The 18,687-nt window shown below is 45.2% G+C and overlaps 1 protein-coding gene and 1 long non-coding RNA gene across 3 annotated transcripts; one reads left to right on the top strand and one right to left on the bottom strand.

The window, feature by feature from the left end:
- Positions 1–5,121: 5,121 nt before the first annotated feature.
- LOC119268873 lies at positions 5,122–9,431 on the bottom strand. Of its 2 annotated transcripts, none has more exons than XR_005133333.1 (4): positions 8,890–9,431; positions 7,108–7,275; positions 6,749–7,017; positions 5,122–5,799 (listed from the first exon to the last, which is right to left on the bottom strand). It is a non-coding gene; the product is annotated as an uncharacterized LOC119268873 (long non-coding RNA). The 2 variants fall into 2 exon arrangements; XR_005133334.1 differs by having other exon boundaries at positions 6,749–6,852.
- A 6,677-nt stretch (positions 9,432–16,108) lies between these two features.
- On the top strand, positions 16,109–18,200 carry LOC119271877 (nuclear pore complex protein NUP35-like). Its single transcript, XM_037553531.1, has 3 exons — positions 16,109–16,621; positions 16,711–16,822; positions 17,551–18,200. Exons 1-3 carry the CDS (start codon positions 16,119–16,121, stop codon positions 17,878–17,880), a joined length of 945 nt encoding a protein of 314 aa, XP_037409428.1. The 5' UTR covers positions 16,109–16,118; the 3' UTR covers positions 17,881–18,200.
- Positions 18,201–18,687: the final 487 nt, after the last annotated feature.

Below are 18,687 nucleotides of genomic sequence, written 5' to 3'. Positions count from 1 at the left end.
CGAAGCCCGCGTGGCGTCGGCGTCGGCGGGGCCTCCCCTCCCTCTCGTGTGGCTCTCGTGACGCGGGGCTTTGGACCTCGCGAAGGCGCGGCTGGGCAGTGACAGTTCCACCCCGCATGGATCTCGGGCCTCCTCCTTCTTCCTTGCTCTATTTGGTGCGCCGCCGGCTGCGGGATGGCCTCCTCGCGTCCTTGGGGCCGTGGTGCCCCTCCGCGCTCGCGTCGATGTGTCGCCTCCTTCGTCCAAGCCCAGGGGTGGGCTGGTCGGGTCCTGCCAGATTCGGCCATGCAGGTGATGCCGCCGATTTGAGGGCTCGGGTCCATGGTTGTACTTGTAGGCCATGGTCGACGGGAGGGGCGCGGGGTCGTCCAAGGGCGTAAAGGTGGTCCCTTTCATCTTGTTTCTTCGGTGGGCGGTAACCGATGGCTAGGCTGGGCTTGGAGGCGGCGAGATCTGGGATGCCGGGGCGGCGGCCCTGGAAGGTGGACTGCGCGTCGGCTCTTCGACGAGCGGTGTTGCGGTGGTGGTGGTGTTTCTCCTTGGCTGTGCGGGCAGCGAGGAGCGAGGCGGCGGGGATTCTGACGATGGCATTACTTCGGCAGGGGAATCGTCCAGATCGTGGTGTGGAGGCCTGTTTTGGTGGCGGTGGACTTGGACTGTGGTACTTCGATGTGGCTCGAGAGTGTCTTCGGGCGAAAGCTCAGCGCTTTGACGCCGACGGCGGCGATGCCTGTGGGTGTCGTGTCCCTCTTGAGGGCGTCGTTGTGGTATCTCTCCCCGCGTCGGGGCTCCGGGTTAAAACCCTTGACCGTGACTTCGGTCTCGATGGCAGCATCCTGTTGCGTCGTCACCCTCTTGGGGGCGTTGTCGTCGAGCGCAGGTGCCCTCCGGTTGCGTTTCTTCGCCGTCGGCGGGCGAGCTCGGATCCTATCTCGGTACTCCTTCAGCTCTGGCTTGGGGCGGTGCCGACAGCTTCCTATCTCCCCTTACACGTGACGTCGAAGGCATCGCTCTCGGTCCTTGTTGTGTGCAGGCATGACCGGTGCTCCACGGTCGGGAGCTAGAGGGCAGGGGTGCCCTCTCTAGCGACAAATTGGTGTGTGTGTGTGTGTGTGTGTGTGTGTGTGTGTGTTGCATCGACGTCCGGTGGTTTCTCATGGAGGCGCGGTCTCTTTTCTAGTTAGTAGCCTTGGGTGTGTCTTGATGAAGTGTGGGCACTCTTGTAAACTTGTTCTATCTTTGATATGCTTTGTAAGAGGTTTCCCTTATCACTTTGTATCGGTTCGGCCGTGGGCTTTATATATAAAGCGGGGCGAAAGCCTTTTTCAGTTAGAGCATCTACAACCGACTTGACAAATCCGGCCCCTTAAACGCCCGCGGACGTGTCCGTGCACCCTCGCGGGCGCATCCGAACGGGCCCTCATATTTTCTTCCGTGCATCCACATATCTCAAATCCGGCCTCTCAAATCCATGCAAATACATGGACGTCAATCGTGCACCACAATGTCGCATGTAAATAACAAATGTTGGTATCAAGCATACATAGTGTTTACATAAAATTTATTTGAAGTGTCAAACTCAAGCATTGCCTCCTTGGTTGCCATTGTGCATCCACGTGTGTACCTGCTGATTTCAAAGATTCTGATGCATCTGTAGAAAGTTCATAAGCTGAGCCGCATCTTGATCTTCCGCACAATTCCCCGACGAGCCTGAAGCACACCAAATGCCCTCTCCACGTCCTTCCTAGCCGCTTCCTGCATTGTTGCAAAGTGGCTCTGTTTATTGTGCAGTAGCTTTGCTCCGGACACTCTGTCCCGGTTGATCACTCTTCTCCCTTTGATTGAGCCCTTGAAGTTGAGAATATGCTCCATTTGTCGGTCCATTTCCTCTTGCATTCTCATGAGCATGATCATGTCCACTTCTTCGTCTGAATCCAACGGATCGAAGAACTCATCTTGAATCATTTGGTCAAGCTCCGTCAGGCCATACTCCTCGTCCAATGAAGTATCAGAATCCATCATGTACTTAATAAAATCACAATAATTCCGGTCGGTCAATGTGTCGAACACATCAAGCGTAAGGCGGAGCCGGGTAGTTGCCGGACGTACCACGGTGGCGTCCGAGCCGGCGAAAACGTCCCCCACGGCGAGGATGGAAGCGCTTTTTCGGAGCTGGCGGCGGAGAGCCTGGAAACGGCTGCGGAGCGTGCGCGGCGGTGGAGATACGAGCCAGACGGCGCGAAGGAGAAAGAATAGAGAACAAATGGATCCGACAGCTCGGGGGTGGCTTTGGTGCAATTTGAAGTGAGGTCAGGCTGTTGGGTCCGACGTGGCAAACGTGCCCGGGCCCCCCATATCCCCCCCCCCTTCCCCTCATATTTAGGTTGGATATGGGGTGCTGGTCAGCCCAGGCGTTTGAGGGCCGGTCGAGAGAACCGTCTAGGTCAAAAAATCATAACCAGACGGCCTGCCCGGACGTTTTAGACGGATTTGAGAGGTCCGGTTTTAGATGCTCTAACGCACATGCATAGCTCAACTCATGTGCACCACATAAGCGGATGGTGTATACTTATATAGCAGAAACTTGAGAGACAAAAGCATGTGAATTACTCGATCGAGCGGTCCAAGTGGTGCTGCGTCTTCCTCATCACGCCGGACCGTACTCATTTTGATCTCGCATAGCTGGGGCCCGGTGCACAGTGCAGCAGCGTGCCTACCCGAAACGAGGAAGACCCTACTGCCTCTCCTAGCTGCGTACGTGTGTGATTCATAAATATCAAACACATTCCGGATGCCTACACGCCGCGCACGTATTGGTGCTGTTGCACATGGCGTCTGTCCTTTTTTGGTGACTCGCCGTGCATATCGACTACGTGCTAGCAAGTGATGCTCGCGCGCACGTTCTTGCCCTAGCCGGGTGGCAATGGCTACACCGACCACAACCACAATGCTGTACTAGCCAAGCTTTAGGATTGCTGAAGCAACACAAGATAATTTCGTTGGACCAGAAACGTACGTGTTATAGTGTCGACACTTTCTTTCGATAAAATATAGACGTGGCTAGTTCTGCAGGGGTTTTGGATAAGTGAAGGTGTCCATTTAGAAGGTCAACAACCAACCTTCTTTGTCGACTATCGATTAATTAACGGGAAACCACAGGTTGGTTGGATGCAAATGCAAAAAAGAGATTTTTCAGTCGTTTTATCATATAATTCCATAATAGTAACACTCCACTTACATGCTTGTTAGAAAAATAATGGTCAAAATTTAAAGACTCTGCAAAATCAATAAGGACACATATGCAAATTTTGGTTGGTTAATTAGGTTTTTTGCGGTGGAACCTATCCCCCCGCCCGGATTCAAGTACCTATTTAGCATGAGTGCTTGTATTTTTCTGTACTTAATCTAGACTTTCCAACATTGTTGTTTTAGTGGGAGACAACATGTCTGCCGACTATGAGGTTTTAGTGATGACAAATTTATCGGCTCGGTCTCCCGAAGGTGATCGTAAAAGTAGGACACGCATGCATGCACACGCTTATATGGGCGAGTGTAAGTGCATGTATGCAAGCATTTGTGTTGCATTTATGATAAAGGACATCTATGTTGAAATGAAGGAAATGCATATCCAACCTGGCTTTAAGATGCACCGAACGTATGTCAACGATGATCGTGACATGCATACATCATCTCCTTCTTCATATCTAAAAACAAGATGTCCTAAGCCATTAAGTATTCCATTCCTATTGCCCACTAGGTATGCTCCCAATAACCCCCTTGGTTAGTGTAGATATAGCTAGTTCTTGAATCCCAATAAATCAATATAATTAATGTGGAATGTGGATCAACATCGTTGGATGTAAAATGGGCTTAGTTAAGTAAAGGAAGTCACTGAGTATGACATAGAGCGGAAACATGATAAAACAGACTTGTTCATAAGGGCTTTCATGAAAGGGTGCAGATGTTGTTGGGCAGGCATGTAGAAGAGGACACAATGTAGAAAGGTAATGATAAAGACCGATTCCAATCGCGTCAATGCCACTACTACAAAAGCAATTACGAACTAATGGTCATCCATCACAAGCATGTAGTCAGCCATCCGTAGTTGCTGATACATGCATTATGCATCATAAATTTAGCACTATTTAATATATTTAATCTGCACTGAATATATCTTGTCAACAATTATATTCTCATTAAGGGCTACATTGGTCGATCGATGTGATCCTGCATTCTGAAAAGGAGCGATAATTAGGAGATTTATGTATGTTATAACAATGTGTTAAAAACATGACAAAGTTTATCTGTGAAAATAAAACCATAACTAAACGGATGTCGAGCGAGGCTCGTGAGCCCAATAAAATAGGTTGTCATGCTAGAGGGACACGTCACCCTAATGTGTGGGCCTCGTAGGGTGCCTTTGCGACCCCTCCTTTTTACAAGATGTCCTTCATACCCTAAAATAGATACTAGATGCTTGGTGAAGGTAAAAAAAGGCTGCAATAGAATGCAAAAGTCATTTTATCACAACTAGTAAGCTGGCACGTGCAACACACGTCTAACAAAGTAGAAAATGATTTTCTCATTCATCTAATTATGACTTATGAAGCAATAAATAACATCATATATTAATTTCTGGATGCAAGATTTAAGTAAATAATTGCAGAGAAAATATTTAGGCAAGATTTCGGAACCTCTCGACTTGCAAATTGCAATGCACGGACAAGCATTTTTTTTTTTGAGGAAACAAAAACAAGCATCTAACCGTTGTACTCCCTCCGTTCGTTTTTATAAGGCGTTTTGGAGAACTGATTTTGAACTATTTAGAGCATGTTCTGAGCAGGCTTAAATGTCTTATATAAGTGAACATAGGGAGTAATAAATAACTGGTAACCCAAAAATCTATTGTAGTTATGTCACAGCGTACTGGTTTTCTTATTCTATTATGGCAATTTCGGAGGTGGCTCTATGCTTTATCTACCCCCTACACAAATGAGTCGTATTCATCTCATGCATCAGATACAATTATATTCTTGTGAAGCAAGTTGATTATACAAGTATAATGTGTTGTTTCATCGCAGAAAAAACACAATATTCCATTCATGAAATCCTTGAGTATGCACGCACAAAAAAATCAACTATACCCATATTACATCGCAAAAACAAGTATTTTAGTATTACAGCTTAAAGAAAATACATTTGTATTCCATCGCAAGCAAGGATATGTTAGTCGAAGTTAGTTTTACAGCCAGACCCATACAGGTAGATTTTGTCTAATAGAGGGGAAAAGGGAGGCCCAAAACCTCAGCCCCCCACCATGCATCCGGAACAACTATAACAAAATCATATCTTGAATGTGGTGTCATTGACTTAATGTTCCAATTTTTCCTAACGCCATACGAGGTGAGTCCATGAAAATGCTTTTTCTCCTCCTTTGAAACCTGATCGCCATCCACCAGTCATAGATGGGAGCGATGTTCTAGGAACTGGGGGAGACAACACCTGGTATCATGACCAAAAGGCCACCCTGGCCATACTTGCCTCGCAAAGCTGGCCGTCTCTTCGCAAGAGCCACACGTCGGGCAAATCTCACTGCCTGGCCATTTCTAGCGCAACAGCCTATTGGCCATGAGGATGTGGCCATGCCAAACCAACCAGGATGAGGACCTCACTTTGTTATATATATGCAACCTAATACATAGCTTGAGGAAACAGAGCTTGCGTTCTTCAGTCAGGCTGCATTTACTCGCCTGTGGAAACAGAGCTTTAGTTTTTCTTATAGCCACTGAAGTCTGATATCTGCACACAACAATCTCCACATGATCAAGTTTGCTGAAACAAATTATCTCTACACACAACATTGCTAGTGTGATAAAATTTGCAACGTAAACTTATAAGTGCAAGGTCATATAAACAATCGAGTTTATCTTGTTAATCCTTTGGAACCAAAAGTAGCAATTGCAAAATGATGGTCTAAATTGACATTCATCAGCCTACATGCTTTATTTTGCCCTCTTTTAACTATATTTTGCCCTCTTCTAAAACAACATACCCCTCTCTCTTGTGTACTCGACGGAGGAATACAATTATGATGTACACAGATGCTTATTATGACCGATCCCTCTCTATGCACCTTAGTTTATATTCAGTCTCAAGCTGGCCAACACGAATCTACAATAAAAGTGACTGTAGTTACTTCTTCGGCTACTCGGCATGATGCTGCGGCTCAAGTCATCATACTGGAAAAAATATGGTCGCCTCCTCATTTCATCGCATAATGCTACCAGTAGGCTGAAGTCATGATGCTAGAAAATACATGGTTGCCTCATCTCATCAGATAATGCTACCGGTATTAAAGCAATTAACTCCCAAGACTCAAGTATGAATCCACACAAATGGCAATTGAGACCCAATATCAGTTTCATTCGCCAGAAGGGATACATGAGCGATGCTATCTTCAGACGTATTTTTGGAAATCAATACAAGAAAGCGCACAACTTAGCTAGGAACACTTTCTTCCATATCCTTCTCTATTTCTTGTATGAATTATTGTGATGTTTCTTGCCCATTCAATCATGTTTTTAGCAGTGACATGTACTCAAATGTAATATGTTGCTCACAAGAAATGTCCCTCGAGGGAGCTTTTCCTTGAAAAATCATTGCAAACGATAATCTTTTTCTGCCAATCTTATTGGAAAACATAATCATGATATGAAAACGACAACTTATAGGGAGCGAGAACAGATACCTAGGACTTTTAGTTGTGGAAGTAAGCAACGGTGGTGGTGGCTCCCACGTCCTCGGAGGCAGTGAAACAAGGACTCCGAAATTTCCTTGTTCATTGTTCAAGGGCTGTTTGGAAGGGAGGTAATTTAAAAATTAGTCAACAATAATACTTGGGATGTTTGATTCATATCAACTCATATTGCACAACAAAAAATTGCAATGAAAAACAGAGAACAAGAAAATGAGTATTCTTATTGTGGTATCTAGAAACTTGTTCTCCCAGTGGAAAACCTGCATGCATCGAAATATAGGACATCGTGGTGAACAATTTGAATAATATTCTTATTGTAGTATAATGAGAGCAGAACATAGGGCACAAACCTATAGGGTTGGAATTTTGCATTGCAGAGACTACAGGTGCTTATACAAGTTCTTAAACCTCCTAGAAAAAGGTACTTGCATTGGGCAAGGTATCTTTAATTATGACGTTTGAAGTTTGATCACTGCCCGTATTCTCGCTTTAACCACCCACGGAGCAGGAAGAGGTTCCTGCATTGGACATGCACCGAAATAATCTAAATATTTATGGAAGGAAAAGTGGTCTGATTTTACATAACAGATGGAGTCAAATAGTGTCTCCAGCCAGATTAGTAGCAGTTTACTGATTCACTTCTATGTAGAAGTTATGTCTTGTATGAGCATATTGGGGTGGGTAATGGGTCCCAGAAATTTCAACACTACATCTAAGTGATACGAAATTAACTCATTAAATAACTATTGTTCCCAATCATGCACAAGAAAACGGTCACAAATGACATACGCGAATGTAATCATCATTCCCACGGTCCCACCTCGTCCTGATTGCCAGTCACAATATTATGCAAAGAAAATTTGCATGAAGCAACAAAACAATTGATGTTTCTGATGGAACTCAGGCTGCAAGTGGACGCGGGCTGTCCGCGGTGCCCACGTCCAAGCCCACATAATTTACGATCGTGGACACCCACGGTTAGAGCACCGAGAGATGCGGATTATGTGGGATGTCCCGCGGCGCCCACATCAAACCCACATCCCTTCTGAGTCGAACGTCAGTCGTGCGGATTAGCCCGATTATGACATGCCGCCATGGCCGCGGCGCCGCCATGTACCTTCCCCATGGCCGCCCAGCGCCGCTGTCCAACTCCGCCATGGACGCCGTAATGTCGTCGTCAACCTCCGCCATGTACAGGTGCAGTTCAGTCTTCTTCTTCCCCTCTCTCATCTGTGATTTATTTCCTATCGACTACTACATCTTCAGCCAATTTCCTCTAAATTGTTCAGAGCAAAGCCGATTCATTCTACCCTGTTGAATCACGTATCATCTGTGGCCTGATAATGCGAGTCAGCGGTTGTGGTATCTTCCCTCCTCATCCAATCCTCCTTGATTTCTTCTTCTCTCAAGAACGCCATGAAGAAGCTCGCTGCTTCAAGGAACATCAGCTGCAAGCAAGCAGATTGCACCCTGCTCACCTCTTATTTTGATCTTATAACAGTGGCACTTCTAAAATCATTTTCGATGTGATTCTTCTACTGAAGCGACGCCCGCCGAACCACTGAGCTGCGACTTCGTAGAGGCAGAGGATTACCACTCCCAGATAAACAAAAGTACTACAAAAAAGATATAATTTGCAGTGTCAACTCTGAAGATTCTCCACCTGATATAATGAAGCCTGAACTTCTCTGCTCCTTCCATGTCCATTGCAAAACAGAAAATATAAGCTTGAGCCTGTGATTTACATAGGGATTACGTGGGATGTGGGATGCCCACTTATCCCGTGAAAAATTATGTGGACATATGCTGGATTCCCACTAATACTACGGGGCAGATGTGGGCGTGTTTGCGGGCTCCTGCGGAACGTCCCACTTGCAGCCTGAGATCGAACGCAACATATGTATCCCCTCGTCCAAGCACGGCCATCTTGAACCACAAGGATGTGCAGATTCACAATTCTCCAATCCAATGGCAAACACTGAAGCTAATCAAAATCAGCAGCAGTCGCGGTCACCACTCTCACGGCATTCCACGCACGCGGCATGAACAGCACGCGTCGAACACCTTGTCGCATATGCAATCAAAGGACGCAAGAGGGAAAACAGGCGAACCGGGAGCAGAGCTGCGCTCACCTCGGGGTCCTCGAGAGGCTGCGCGCCCGAGACCTCGTTAGCCGTTGCCTGAGACCTCGTTGGCCGTTGGCGCCCGGAACCAGTCGACGGTCAGCACGGTCCGAATCAGGCGCTGCCTGGCCTCCCGCTGCTCCTCGTCCTCGTAGTCGATGTTGTCCTCCTCGTCCTCCGACTCGAAGCTGCCGCCCCGACGGCCGTGGGCCCCCCTGCCCTGCGGCCCTCCAGCTTGTCGTCATCCTCCTCTCCCGCGGACACCCACCGCCACTCCATGGATGGCGCCTTCCGCATGCCAGCCGCCATTCCCGAGTTGTGGCCTCGATCAGATCGAGAGACGAGAGGACGGAGCAAGGCCAGGGAAATCCTCCCGCCAAGCTGAGCGGCTGCGGAGGATGATTGGATCGGCGGGCGGCGAACGGCGTGGGAGGCGGCGGGAGGATCGGCGCGGGAGGCGGCCCGTCCGTGCTGTGGCGAACGGCTGGCGTCTGTTGGGAGGAGGAGGAGGAGTGGGCGAAAGTCGTGCGGGCATGGTGCGCAGCGGGTTTTTTTTTCTGAACGGCGGACAGGGTTAGTTTTTTTTTTTAGGGGTAAAGCCAAAATTTATTCATGAAAGTCCACATGGGGTGGGATACATCGCTGGTCGTGAGACACGCCCAACCAGACGTGCCCGGACCTCTAGAAAGCGAAAATTTGGCTAAGCTATGTGCTTCATAATTAACAGCACGACTCTCAAAAGAAAAATTACAAAAAAAAGTAGTTGATCTAAGTTTTATCTCTGTAATAATAGCTCCATACGCGCCTCGTGAGTTCTTGTTGATATCTGAGATGACCTGCTGGCAATCCGATGCGACTATGAAATTTTGGATACCCAAATCATCAGCTAGGGACAGGGCTTCCCGACACGCTATGGCCTACAAAGTGGCCGGATCTACCACTCCCTCCAGGACCAGTGCGGAGCTACCCAGGTAGTTTCCCCATTCATCACGGCAAACTGCTGCTGCTGAGCCGCCCCTTCGAGCCATGACTCCAGCGTCGACGTGTATCTTGCAGTAGCCCGCAGGTGGTTTCTTTGGCCTCCCTTGGGCCGGCATTGCAGCTCCACTTTTTGCAGCCCCACTGTCCTCCTTAACTGCTATAATATTCAGATCATCCATGAATCTGATGATGAAATTGTGAGTGGCGTGAGGGCTTTGGAATATAGACTCGTGGATGGCTTTCCGGCGGGCATGCCATATAGACCATAGTGTTACTGCCATTAGGACAAACTGACCATGTGATAACAACTGCATGAGCGTGAATAGCCACTGTCTTGCACTAGGCTCGCTGTTGTCTATGATTTATGTGTGATATCCTCATCAATCAAGGCCCAAACACTCCTCGACGCTGTGCACTCCAGCAAAGAGTGACGCCATGAATCCCTAGAGCGGACGGGGTTAGTGATCGACGGATTACCGGCTTATAATTCGATGGCTTATAGCGTTAAACATGAAAAGATTAGGAGCCATTAGATCTTGCTAATGGATGAATCTGATTGTTTGGTTCTCCGTCCTCTCTTCCTTTTATAGGGGTAGTAGATGAAGGGATGGATTCTACACTTTTGTGGCCTCGAGCACCGAAGCAACATGGGAAGCACCATTTTCACCCGCAATATCACCATCTTTAATGTCTTTCATATGCAGTATTTACCGATTGGAGCTCATAACCCGCTATCGGTGTTGTCTCTCTATTGTTGATTGATATTTTGTGGTTGACGTAGAATTTATAATTTAAGATTATATACCATATTCATTAAAACTTTAATTTTGTGTACCAGGCAGAATTTCCACAACCATTGTACATGTCAGATATGGGTTGGCGTGTAGCTCCTCTTTTGGGGGGGCTATATATTTTCCTCCTCTCGCTTTCTTGAATGGGCGTGTGAGCTATGTCTCCCTTATTGTGAGACATAGCTCCAGTTCGCCTCGTGCACGAGGTTAGTGGGTCAGCCCAGTAGTATACTTGCCACTGCGCGAGTTTGTTTCTTTTAGCTCTTTGTGTTTTTCATTTTCGAGTTTCACTATTTACAATTGGTTTTCTCATATTTTTTCTATTTTTTCCCTTTTCTATTCTCCCTCTGGTTTCTTTGTAGATTTCGCCGGTTTTAATTATTTTTCTTTTATTTTTTCCTTTCTTATTTAACACATGTCTACTTTTTCATACACACTGTGCATTTTTCATATACATCAGAAACATTTCTTATACAAGTTTAATATACTTTCAAATACATGACTAACAGTTTTTGAAATATATGTTTTGATGCCTTTTTTTCATACAAATTGTAAAATTTGGTATACATCTAAAGCATTTTTCTACACATTTAGCATTTTTCAATACATGATTAATAATTTTCCAAATATATTTTTTGCAAGAAATGGAATACATGTTAAATATTCTTTAAATACACATCCAAATTTTTTAATAATGTGGAAAACATTAACATATGGGCACTTTTTTACATTGTATACTGATAAAAAATGTCTCAAAAATATTTTTTGAAAGGTGTGAACATTTTTGAAAATGGAATTCAAAAAAGGCACATAAAAATGTTCATATGTTTCCAAAAACACATTTCTTAAAATTTAAATAATGATTATACAATGTAAATCAATATTACCTTAATTCAAAATTGTACATGACATTTTCTTAAATGTTTGCGCATTTCAAAAAATATGTTTGTGAAATTCATAAAACAGATATACAATGTAAAATTAATGCTCACCTAGTTAAAGACTGGTTTGTGTCCTTCTCAGCATGTATTTGTAAAATGGTCAACGAATATTCAAAAAATGTATTTAAGAAAATATAAATAACATATTTAAAAAATGTTCAGCGTGTACTGGAAAAATGTACAATGTGTATTTAAAAAAAAAGAAGGAACCCCAGCCTCTGCATCTGGGAGATGCATGCGGCAATTTTATTGATTATTCTTAAGAACCTTACAAAGTAATACAACAATATGCCTGAATCCATCTTAGCAACATCTGCCCCTACTCCAATCCATATGGTGAAGGGGTGCAAGCTGGGCCAAATACCCAGACCTCTCACTTAAGCCTAACATCTAAAGCCGAAGACCCCGACCGAGCCACATACCGGGTCCGGGGCACAAACCGGTCCGATGCACTCACATGTGTCGTCGCCGCCATCTGTCATTGGTCCATCTTCAGAGCAGATTGAGGTGCCAACCTTGGCAGGTGCCTCCGCCATCGACGCCACCATGACGCCAAACGACGACCTCCACCTACGCGAGTCCATCTCCAAGCAACGGACGCAGATCCATGTTAGGATAGGACCGCACCACCGCCGCCACCCATCACACACAAGCGCCATCCAGCCCCAAGGTTCCCAAAGCGACGCCTTCAAGAAGGGAACGGTGCCGTGAGTGTCGTCACCTCCCAACAAAGTTAGGGCTTTCGCCCTGGAGACCTAGGGGAAGGAGAAGTGAGGGGATCAGTCCATATCGACGCCTCCAAGGAGGGGAACGACGCCCTTAGGCGCGCCGTCGACGCAGCCGGCCATGGCCGACCAGGGATTTCGCTCGAATTAGATCCCCGCCACCACCAGCGTCTCCTGTACAGAACCGGCAACCCAAGGAAGCGCAACCCGACCAGGCTAGCCCGCACCCCGAACAGGGGAGGAGGGGATGCGCCAGATCGCGTGCATCGGCCACCGCGGAAGCCGTCACCGACCGCCAACGATCACCAAATCCCGCCGCCCACGTGGCCGGGACGCCAGATCCATCGCCCGCACAGCTGCTAGTCGTACCTTGCCAATGGAGCCGCTGCTCCAGATCTGGGGTTTCCACGCACAGGCAGGCAACCACCATGTACAATGTGTATTGAAAAAAAGCAGACATGTGTTGATAAAAGAAAAAAAATAGAAAAAACTAAAAAAAACTCTTGATGAAACACAAAAAATCAAAGATAATTGGTGAAAGACAGACAAAAATAAATAGGTAAACAAACCACAGGAAAAACAGTCAAAACCTGAAAAACACCACGAAAAAAAACTGGTCAAAACCACCACATAGACAAAAACAAGGCGAAAAACCACACAGAAAAAAAAAGGTCAAAAGCTCTCCGAAAAAATCACTCCCCAGAACCCGTACTGTGTCGGCCCATCTGCCTATCACTAGTGTCGAGACTTAGGGCCTGTACAACGTTGTACAATCAGCTGCCTAGAAGGGGTTATAGCTAGGATTTTAGATGACATGGGGGAGAGAAAATTGAAGAGAAAGAAAGAGCCCGTCGATACAATTAACGACGATCTGCAGGGCTTGAAACTCAGTCATTACGGACAGCCTTTCTAGCGTTGTATCGAGTGTGTCTGCAAAAGACGGCAAATGCCCTTTTTAGAGAGTAGTAGCGGTGGGGTCGGCCGGAGGTGGATGGAATTTAACCTCATAGATAATGAAGAAATTTACTAATTTTACGGTGTTACCGATAGTAAGGAAAGACGTCTATTTGTATGAGGTGTTTTTAGCGCAGTCTACAGATGACGTGGAGAATCATTGCAGACAACAAGCGTCTAAACTATGTACATGCCCTTACTTAGGACTTGCTACCGGCGATATATAGCTCCCATGCGCTCTTTCTCGGTATAAGCGAGACAAAGCAGCGCCCTTGAATATGGGCTGGCTGAAGGTGCTTTAACCTGTACGAGCCAAATGGATCTTAGCCTTTTCTTAGAGTAACTTCGGAGAAATGTGCATGCAAAAGTGCCAAAAAAAACTTCCATGAACTCTTGCATCTTGACAGAAATCCAATAAAAATTTATATGTGACATATTTGTTTGTTGAAATTTTGATAGCCTTCTATTCCGAAGTGTTTCCATACAAAAACATTACAACGCTTGTAAAAATTCTTATATACTTAAGTAGTAGTTGATCCCCATAACTTGTATTTATTTTAACATGCACACATGTCACATCATCAACTCCACTACTTTATTTCTTTTAACATGCATGCATGCCTATACTAAGTCACTTAACATGCACACATCCCACTATCAACAACAATACGCTATTTCTCCGAAGCATGGTTTTGCTTTCGCGAGAAGCACGGTTTTGCTTTCACGAGAGTCACGGCTGTGCCTCTTAGAAAGAGGGAAAATGTGTTTTCTATTTTTTTTCTTTCGCGAGAGTCACGGTTTTGCTTTCGCGAGAAGCATGGTTATGCTTTCACGAGAGTCACGGCTGTGCCTCTTAGAAAGGGGGAAAATGTGTTTTCTATTTTTTTTCTTTCGCGAGAGTCACGGGTTTGCTTCCGCAAAAGTCACGGTTGTGCTTTCACCAGAGTCACGGCCGTGCCTCCTCGGAAACGAAAAAAAACGTATTTTCTCTTCTTTTTTTCTTCCACGAGAGTCACGGTTTTGCTTCCGCGAGAGGCACGGTTGTGATTTCGTGAGAGGCACGGGCGTGCCTTTTCGAAAAGGGAAAAAACACGTGCTCCCGGTTCGGTCTTTTCGTCCGTTTTTTTTTCATGAAAAAAGTTTGTCAAAACCTATCAACATGGTATCTAGTTTTGAAAATCTCGACACGAGGAATCAACCGTGAAAACGGTTCAAGATTTGGACGCACGGTTTGAGAGATAAAACGTTTTGAATAAACAGATCTACGAAAAAAGGGAAAACTCTCAGGTCGTGACAAGTTGCGCGTTGTATGTGCGCCACTTATCGCAACTACGGGAATTGGAGTGAACTTTGCAACGAGTACTCTTTAATTAGTGATTTCGGTGTCTTGGCTGCGAGGCTGGACACGGCCCATTAACTTTCTTCCGTTATTTTTATATACATTATTAGTTCTTCAAAACAGCCCAAATAGGCCGAAAAGAACCCAAAAATAGGGGGAAGGGGGGGGGGGTAAACATGGCCAAACCCTATTCGGCGCCTTAAACGCCTGAATTAGGTGTTTCCGCAAATGGGCGCATACCCCTCCCTGCGTGATGGGCCGGCCCATTTATCCTATTATTCTGTTTCAGAACTGCAAAAAACTGCCGCCGGCGACACTCGAACTAGCACGCTCTGCCTTTTACCTTAGCTACGCTAGCCAACTTCGCAACTACCTTGCTATGATTCGTGAGATCCTTTTTCTTTTATTGTATCTACTTTTATTTTTCTTTTATTTTTTATTTCCCCGTTTCCTTTTTCTTATTCTTTTTCCAAAATGCATGATTTAAAAAAAACAGTGAACTATTTTATTCAAAATCCTCGATGAATGTTTTTTAAAATTCAATGAACTTTTTTCGTGAACTTTCTAATTCGTAAACTCGATGAACTTTTTTTAAAGTTCAATTAAGTTTTTTCAACTTTGATGAACTTTTTTCAAATTCGGTGAACTTTTATTCGATGAACATTTTTGAATTTCGTTGAACTTTTTTTAAAATTCAATGAACTTTTTCGTGAACTTTCTAATTTGTAAAATCGATGAACTTTTTATAAAATCCAATTAACTTTTTTCAACTTTGATGAACTTTTTTCAAATTCGGTGAACTTTTATTCGATGAACGTTTTTGAATTTCGATGAACTTTTTTGAATTTCAATGAACATTTTTGAATTTCAATGAACATTTTTGAATTTCAATGAACTTTTTTGAACTGTGGTGAACTTTTTTTCAAGTCCGATGAGCTCTTTCAAACTTCATGAACTATTTTTCAAATTCGATGAACTATTTTTAAACTCGATGAACTTTTTCAAATTCGATGACATTTTTTCCTATTCGATGAACTGTTTTTAAATTTTTCACTGTTCTGAATCAATGAACTTTTTACAAATTACTGTACCTTTCTGAATTCTAGAACCGGAGGCCATTTTTTTTCCTGAACCAACAAAACAATAAAGAAAAAAAAACCGAGCTGAGTTGATCGAGCGAACGAACAGAAGCTAAAAGGAAACGAAGCGAGGGAGCGATCTTATTATGGGCCGGCCCATGAAGGCGCCTGCGTGGGCGCCGCTTGCTCCAAGTGGCGCTTAAGGCGCTGTCGAGGAGGTCTCGTAAACATGCCGATGGGCCGTCCTATTTCCTTGTTGTGCCGTGACACGGCACGTGTGTATTAGGCCTGCCCCGTTTAGGCCAGGCCCTGCCGGCCCATCTGGCCAGGTCTGAACCGGAGAATATTCAATTACGGACCCCTCAAATCAAAACCCAAACATAAAACCCTGTCTCGTCGCGCTCTGACCGACCGTCATACCGCCTACCATGGCCTCCCCCTCGCCGTCCCCGCCCCGCCGCACACCCACCACCGGCGGGAGGCAGTCCCCCTTCTTCCGCGACCTCGCCCGTGCCATCCCTTCCCACCGGACCTCCGGGTCCCTCGACCCCTCATCCACGCCGCCGCCGCCGCCCCTTTTCACCCTCGACGACCGCCTATACGCACAGGATTTCTCCCCTGATCGATCCGCCTCCAACCTCCTCCCCGTCGCTCCATCCCCATCCCCACCCACGCGCGCTTCCTCCTCCAGCCGCCCGCCCTCATGGGACCGGTCCCGCGGCATCCCCCCCGGTCCGTGCTCGCTGGGTGACTGGCTCGTGGAGCCGGCCCGTAAAGAGGTCCTCGCGCTGCCCCCGCCATCGCCGCCTCCTACTCGTGCGGCGAACGAGGAGGTGCGATCGCCGGTGATCCCGTTGCCTGCGCCGCCCAGGACGGCTCCATCAGCGAGCGTCACGGGGGCCGACGGGGAGGAGTGGGTCACCGTGTTCGGGTAAGTGGAGGGTGTGTGACGCTTCACGAGATGAACTAAACAGCCATGAAAGTTTGATAGTGGTATGTAATTTTTCGCTTCGTTTGCAGATTCACCGCGAGGGAGACCAACCTTGTTCTGCGAGAGTTCGGGAAGTGCGGAGTGATACTGAGACACTGCTCTGGCCCAAGAGATGGTAATTGGCTTCACATATTGTATCAGGTAGCCCCTTTTCACTGGCTCTCTGCTACTGTCGCGAGCTGCCTGTCTTTGTTCATAACTCATAAGTCAACCTTTCGTAACTGCATCGACCATAAAAGGTTATGGTTAATTGATTCAAAGGCTAATCATCTTTCTAGCCTTTATTTTTCGTCTTAAGATGCTCTGGGCATGCTTGGTTTGATGCCAAAACACCGGCTAGCCAATTTTTGGTAGCAGACCAATCATGCCCCAATATTGCAGTGTCCTATCAATTTCAGTTAGTACAATATGGTTTTTGGTCTACTTAGTCACATCTTTAGACATGAATGTAGTACTAAACTTACGAGAGTCAGGCTGTTTTACTTGGATCACTAAGCATGTATCATAATCATGATACAATATCTTATAGTCTTTCCTTTCCTTTCTGAAAAGCAGCGGTTTATTTCTAGACGGAAAAAAATCATAAAACAGCAGCAAATAGTTATAATAAGTTCAAAAAGCTCTTCCCTCGCTGAGAGTTTTGTACCATTGGCGTTATTTAGAAAATTAAATGAATACATTCCTAGACTTTTCTGTATATCTTTCTCTTCATTCTCTGCGGTTACTTTGGAACATTTACTTGATTAGGAACCAATGCAGCCATACTTCTATGTAGATTTTCTTGTGGCTGTTCTGTTTTTTTCTAGTACCTACAGAACATCTTAACATTTTTCTCGCTGTCGACTAATATATTGTTTTTGCTCGTGAAGCACCAATACGATGCTCGAAGGGCCCTTGAAAAGAATGGAATCCAGCTGTTTAGTGGCGTTGCAATTGGGGTTAAAATTACTGATCCAGCGCAGCTGCAAATGGATGAGAAGATGAGTGAGAGCAATTATAAAGGTTTCATGGTTTCCTTGCCTTCGAAATCATCTATCCAGAATGCAGGGGCATCAAGCAATTTAGGAGATCTCCCACGTCCCTATGACCCAAAAGCTGGCAGAAATATTAACAGAGACATGGGTTGTTCAACAGGAAGTGTTGCCATGCCAGCAAAATCAGTATTGGTGAAAACTATGGACTTGATTTTTGGCATTTGATATGCAGTGCTGGAGATTTTACAATCTTTTTCCTTCCTTGCTCGTCACTTCTGTGGAGTAATTTTTTATCACTGCATGTGCTGATCTGCGAGTTCCTTATTTCTAGTGTCCGAAGATGTTGTTTTTCACTGCAGATGGAGTAGTTCTTTTCCCCAGCATCTGCGCATATCCATTCATGGGTTTTGTTGTGTAGCATTTGCAATGTGAAACGTTTGCGCTGGCTATGTAAATGTTGGATTGGCTATGTAATACCTTTCTAAAGTGGCGAAGTGTAAAAGGGTCTTGATTATACATGGTGTTCTACTCAGACCAGAAATGATGGCCAGTCATTTTTTATTGCTTCATGCTGTTTTATTCGTTCTGCTGAACAAGATAGCAAAGTTAGCACTTGCTTTTGGTTCATGCAGTTATTCTGTGTCATCACATTACTACTCAGTCCAAAATTCCAATTTATGTACATGTCCTTGGACCAGTTTGCGCTGTCCAAATTTCTGTGTTTTCTGCAACATTATATGTTGTCCAAATTTAAACTACCTGTTCTAGATTTCATGAATTTGTAATCCGGAAAGAGAAATTCTTTACACATGTCAAATATAGCAGTGCACGCTTTTTATGCAGCTACTTATTTTATAGTAGTATGATCAATGGTGATATCATAAATTCATGGTTCCTTGGTATGAATAATCATTTTGGTACACATATATTTATGAATATGTAAACAATTTCTTTGGTAGCTCTCACAATTAATAGGTGGCGTGGATAATCAAATGTCATGGGACCTTATGTCAGTAAATGTTGCTCGTAATA

Source organism: Triticum dicoccoides, chromosome 3A, assembly GCF_002162155.2.
Source record: "Triticum dicoccoides isolate Atlit2015 ecotype Zavitan chromosome 3A, WEW_v2.0, whole genome shotgun sequence".
NCBI classification, from domain to species: Eukaryota; Viridiplantae; Streptophyta; class Magnoliopsida; order Poales; family Poaceae; genus Triticum; species Triticum dicoccoides.
The sequence above is the reverse complement of the archived record's forward strand: the minus strand, read 5'-3'. Positions and strand labels throughout refer to the sequence as shown.

Excerpts from the sequence above, each read along its gene's own strand:
- LOC119271877 (XM_037553531.1), top strand. The coding sequence starts at position 16,119 with ATGGCCTCCCCCTCGCCGTCCCCGCCCCGCCGCACACCCACCACCGGC. Across the intron at positions 16,622-16,710 it reads GAGTGGGTCACCGTGTTCGG|ATTCACCGCGAGGGAGACCA; the intron begins GTAAGTGGAGGG and ends CTTCGTTTGCAG. Across the intron at positions 16,823-17,550 it reads GGCTTCACATATTGTATCAG|CACCAATACGATGCTCGAAG; the intron begins GTAGCCCCTTTT and ends TTGCTCGTGAAG.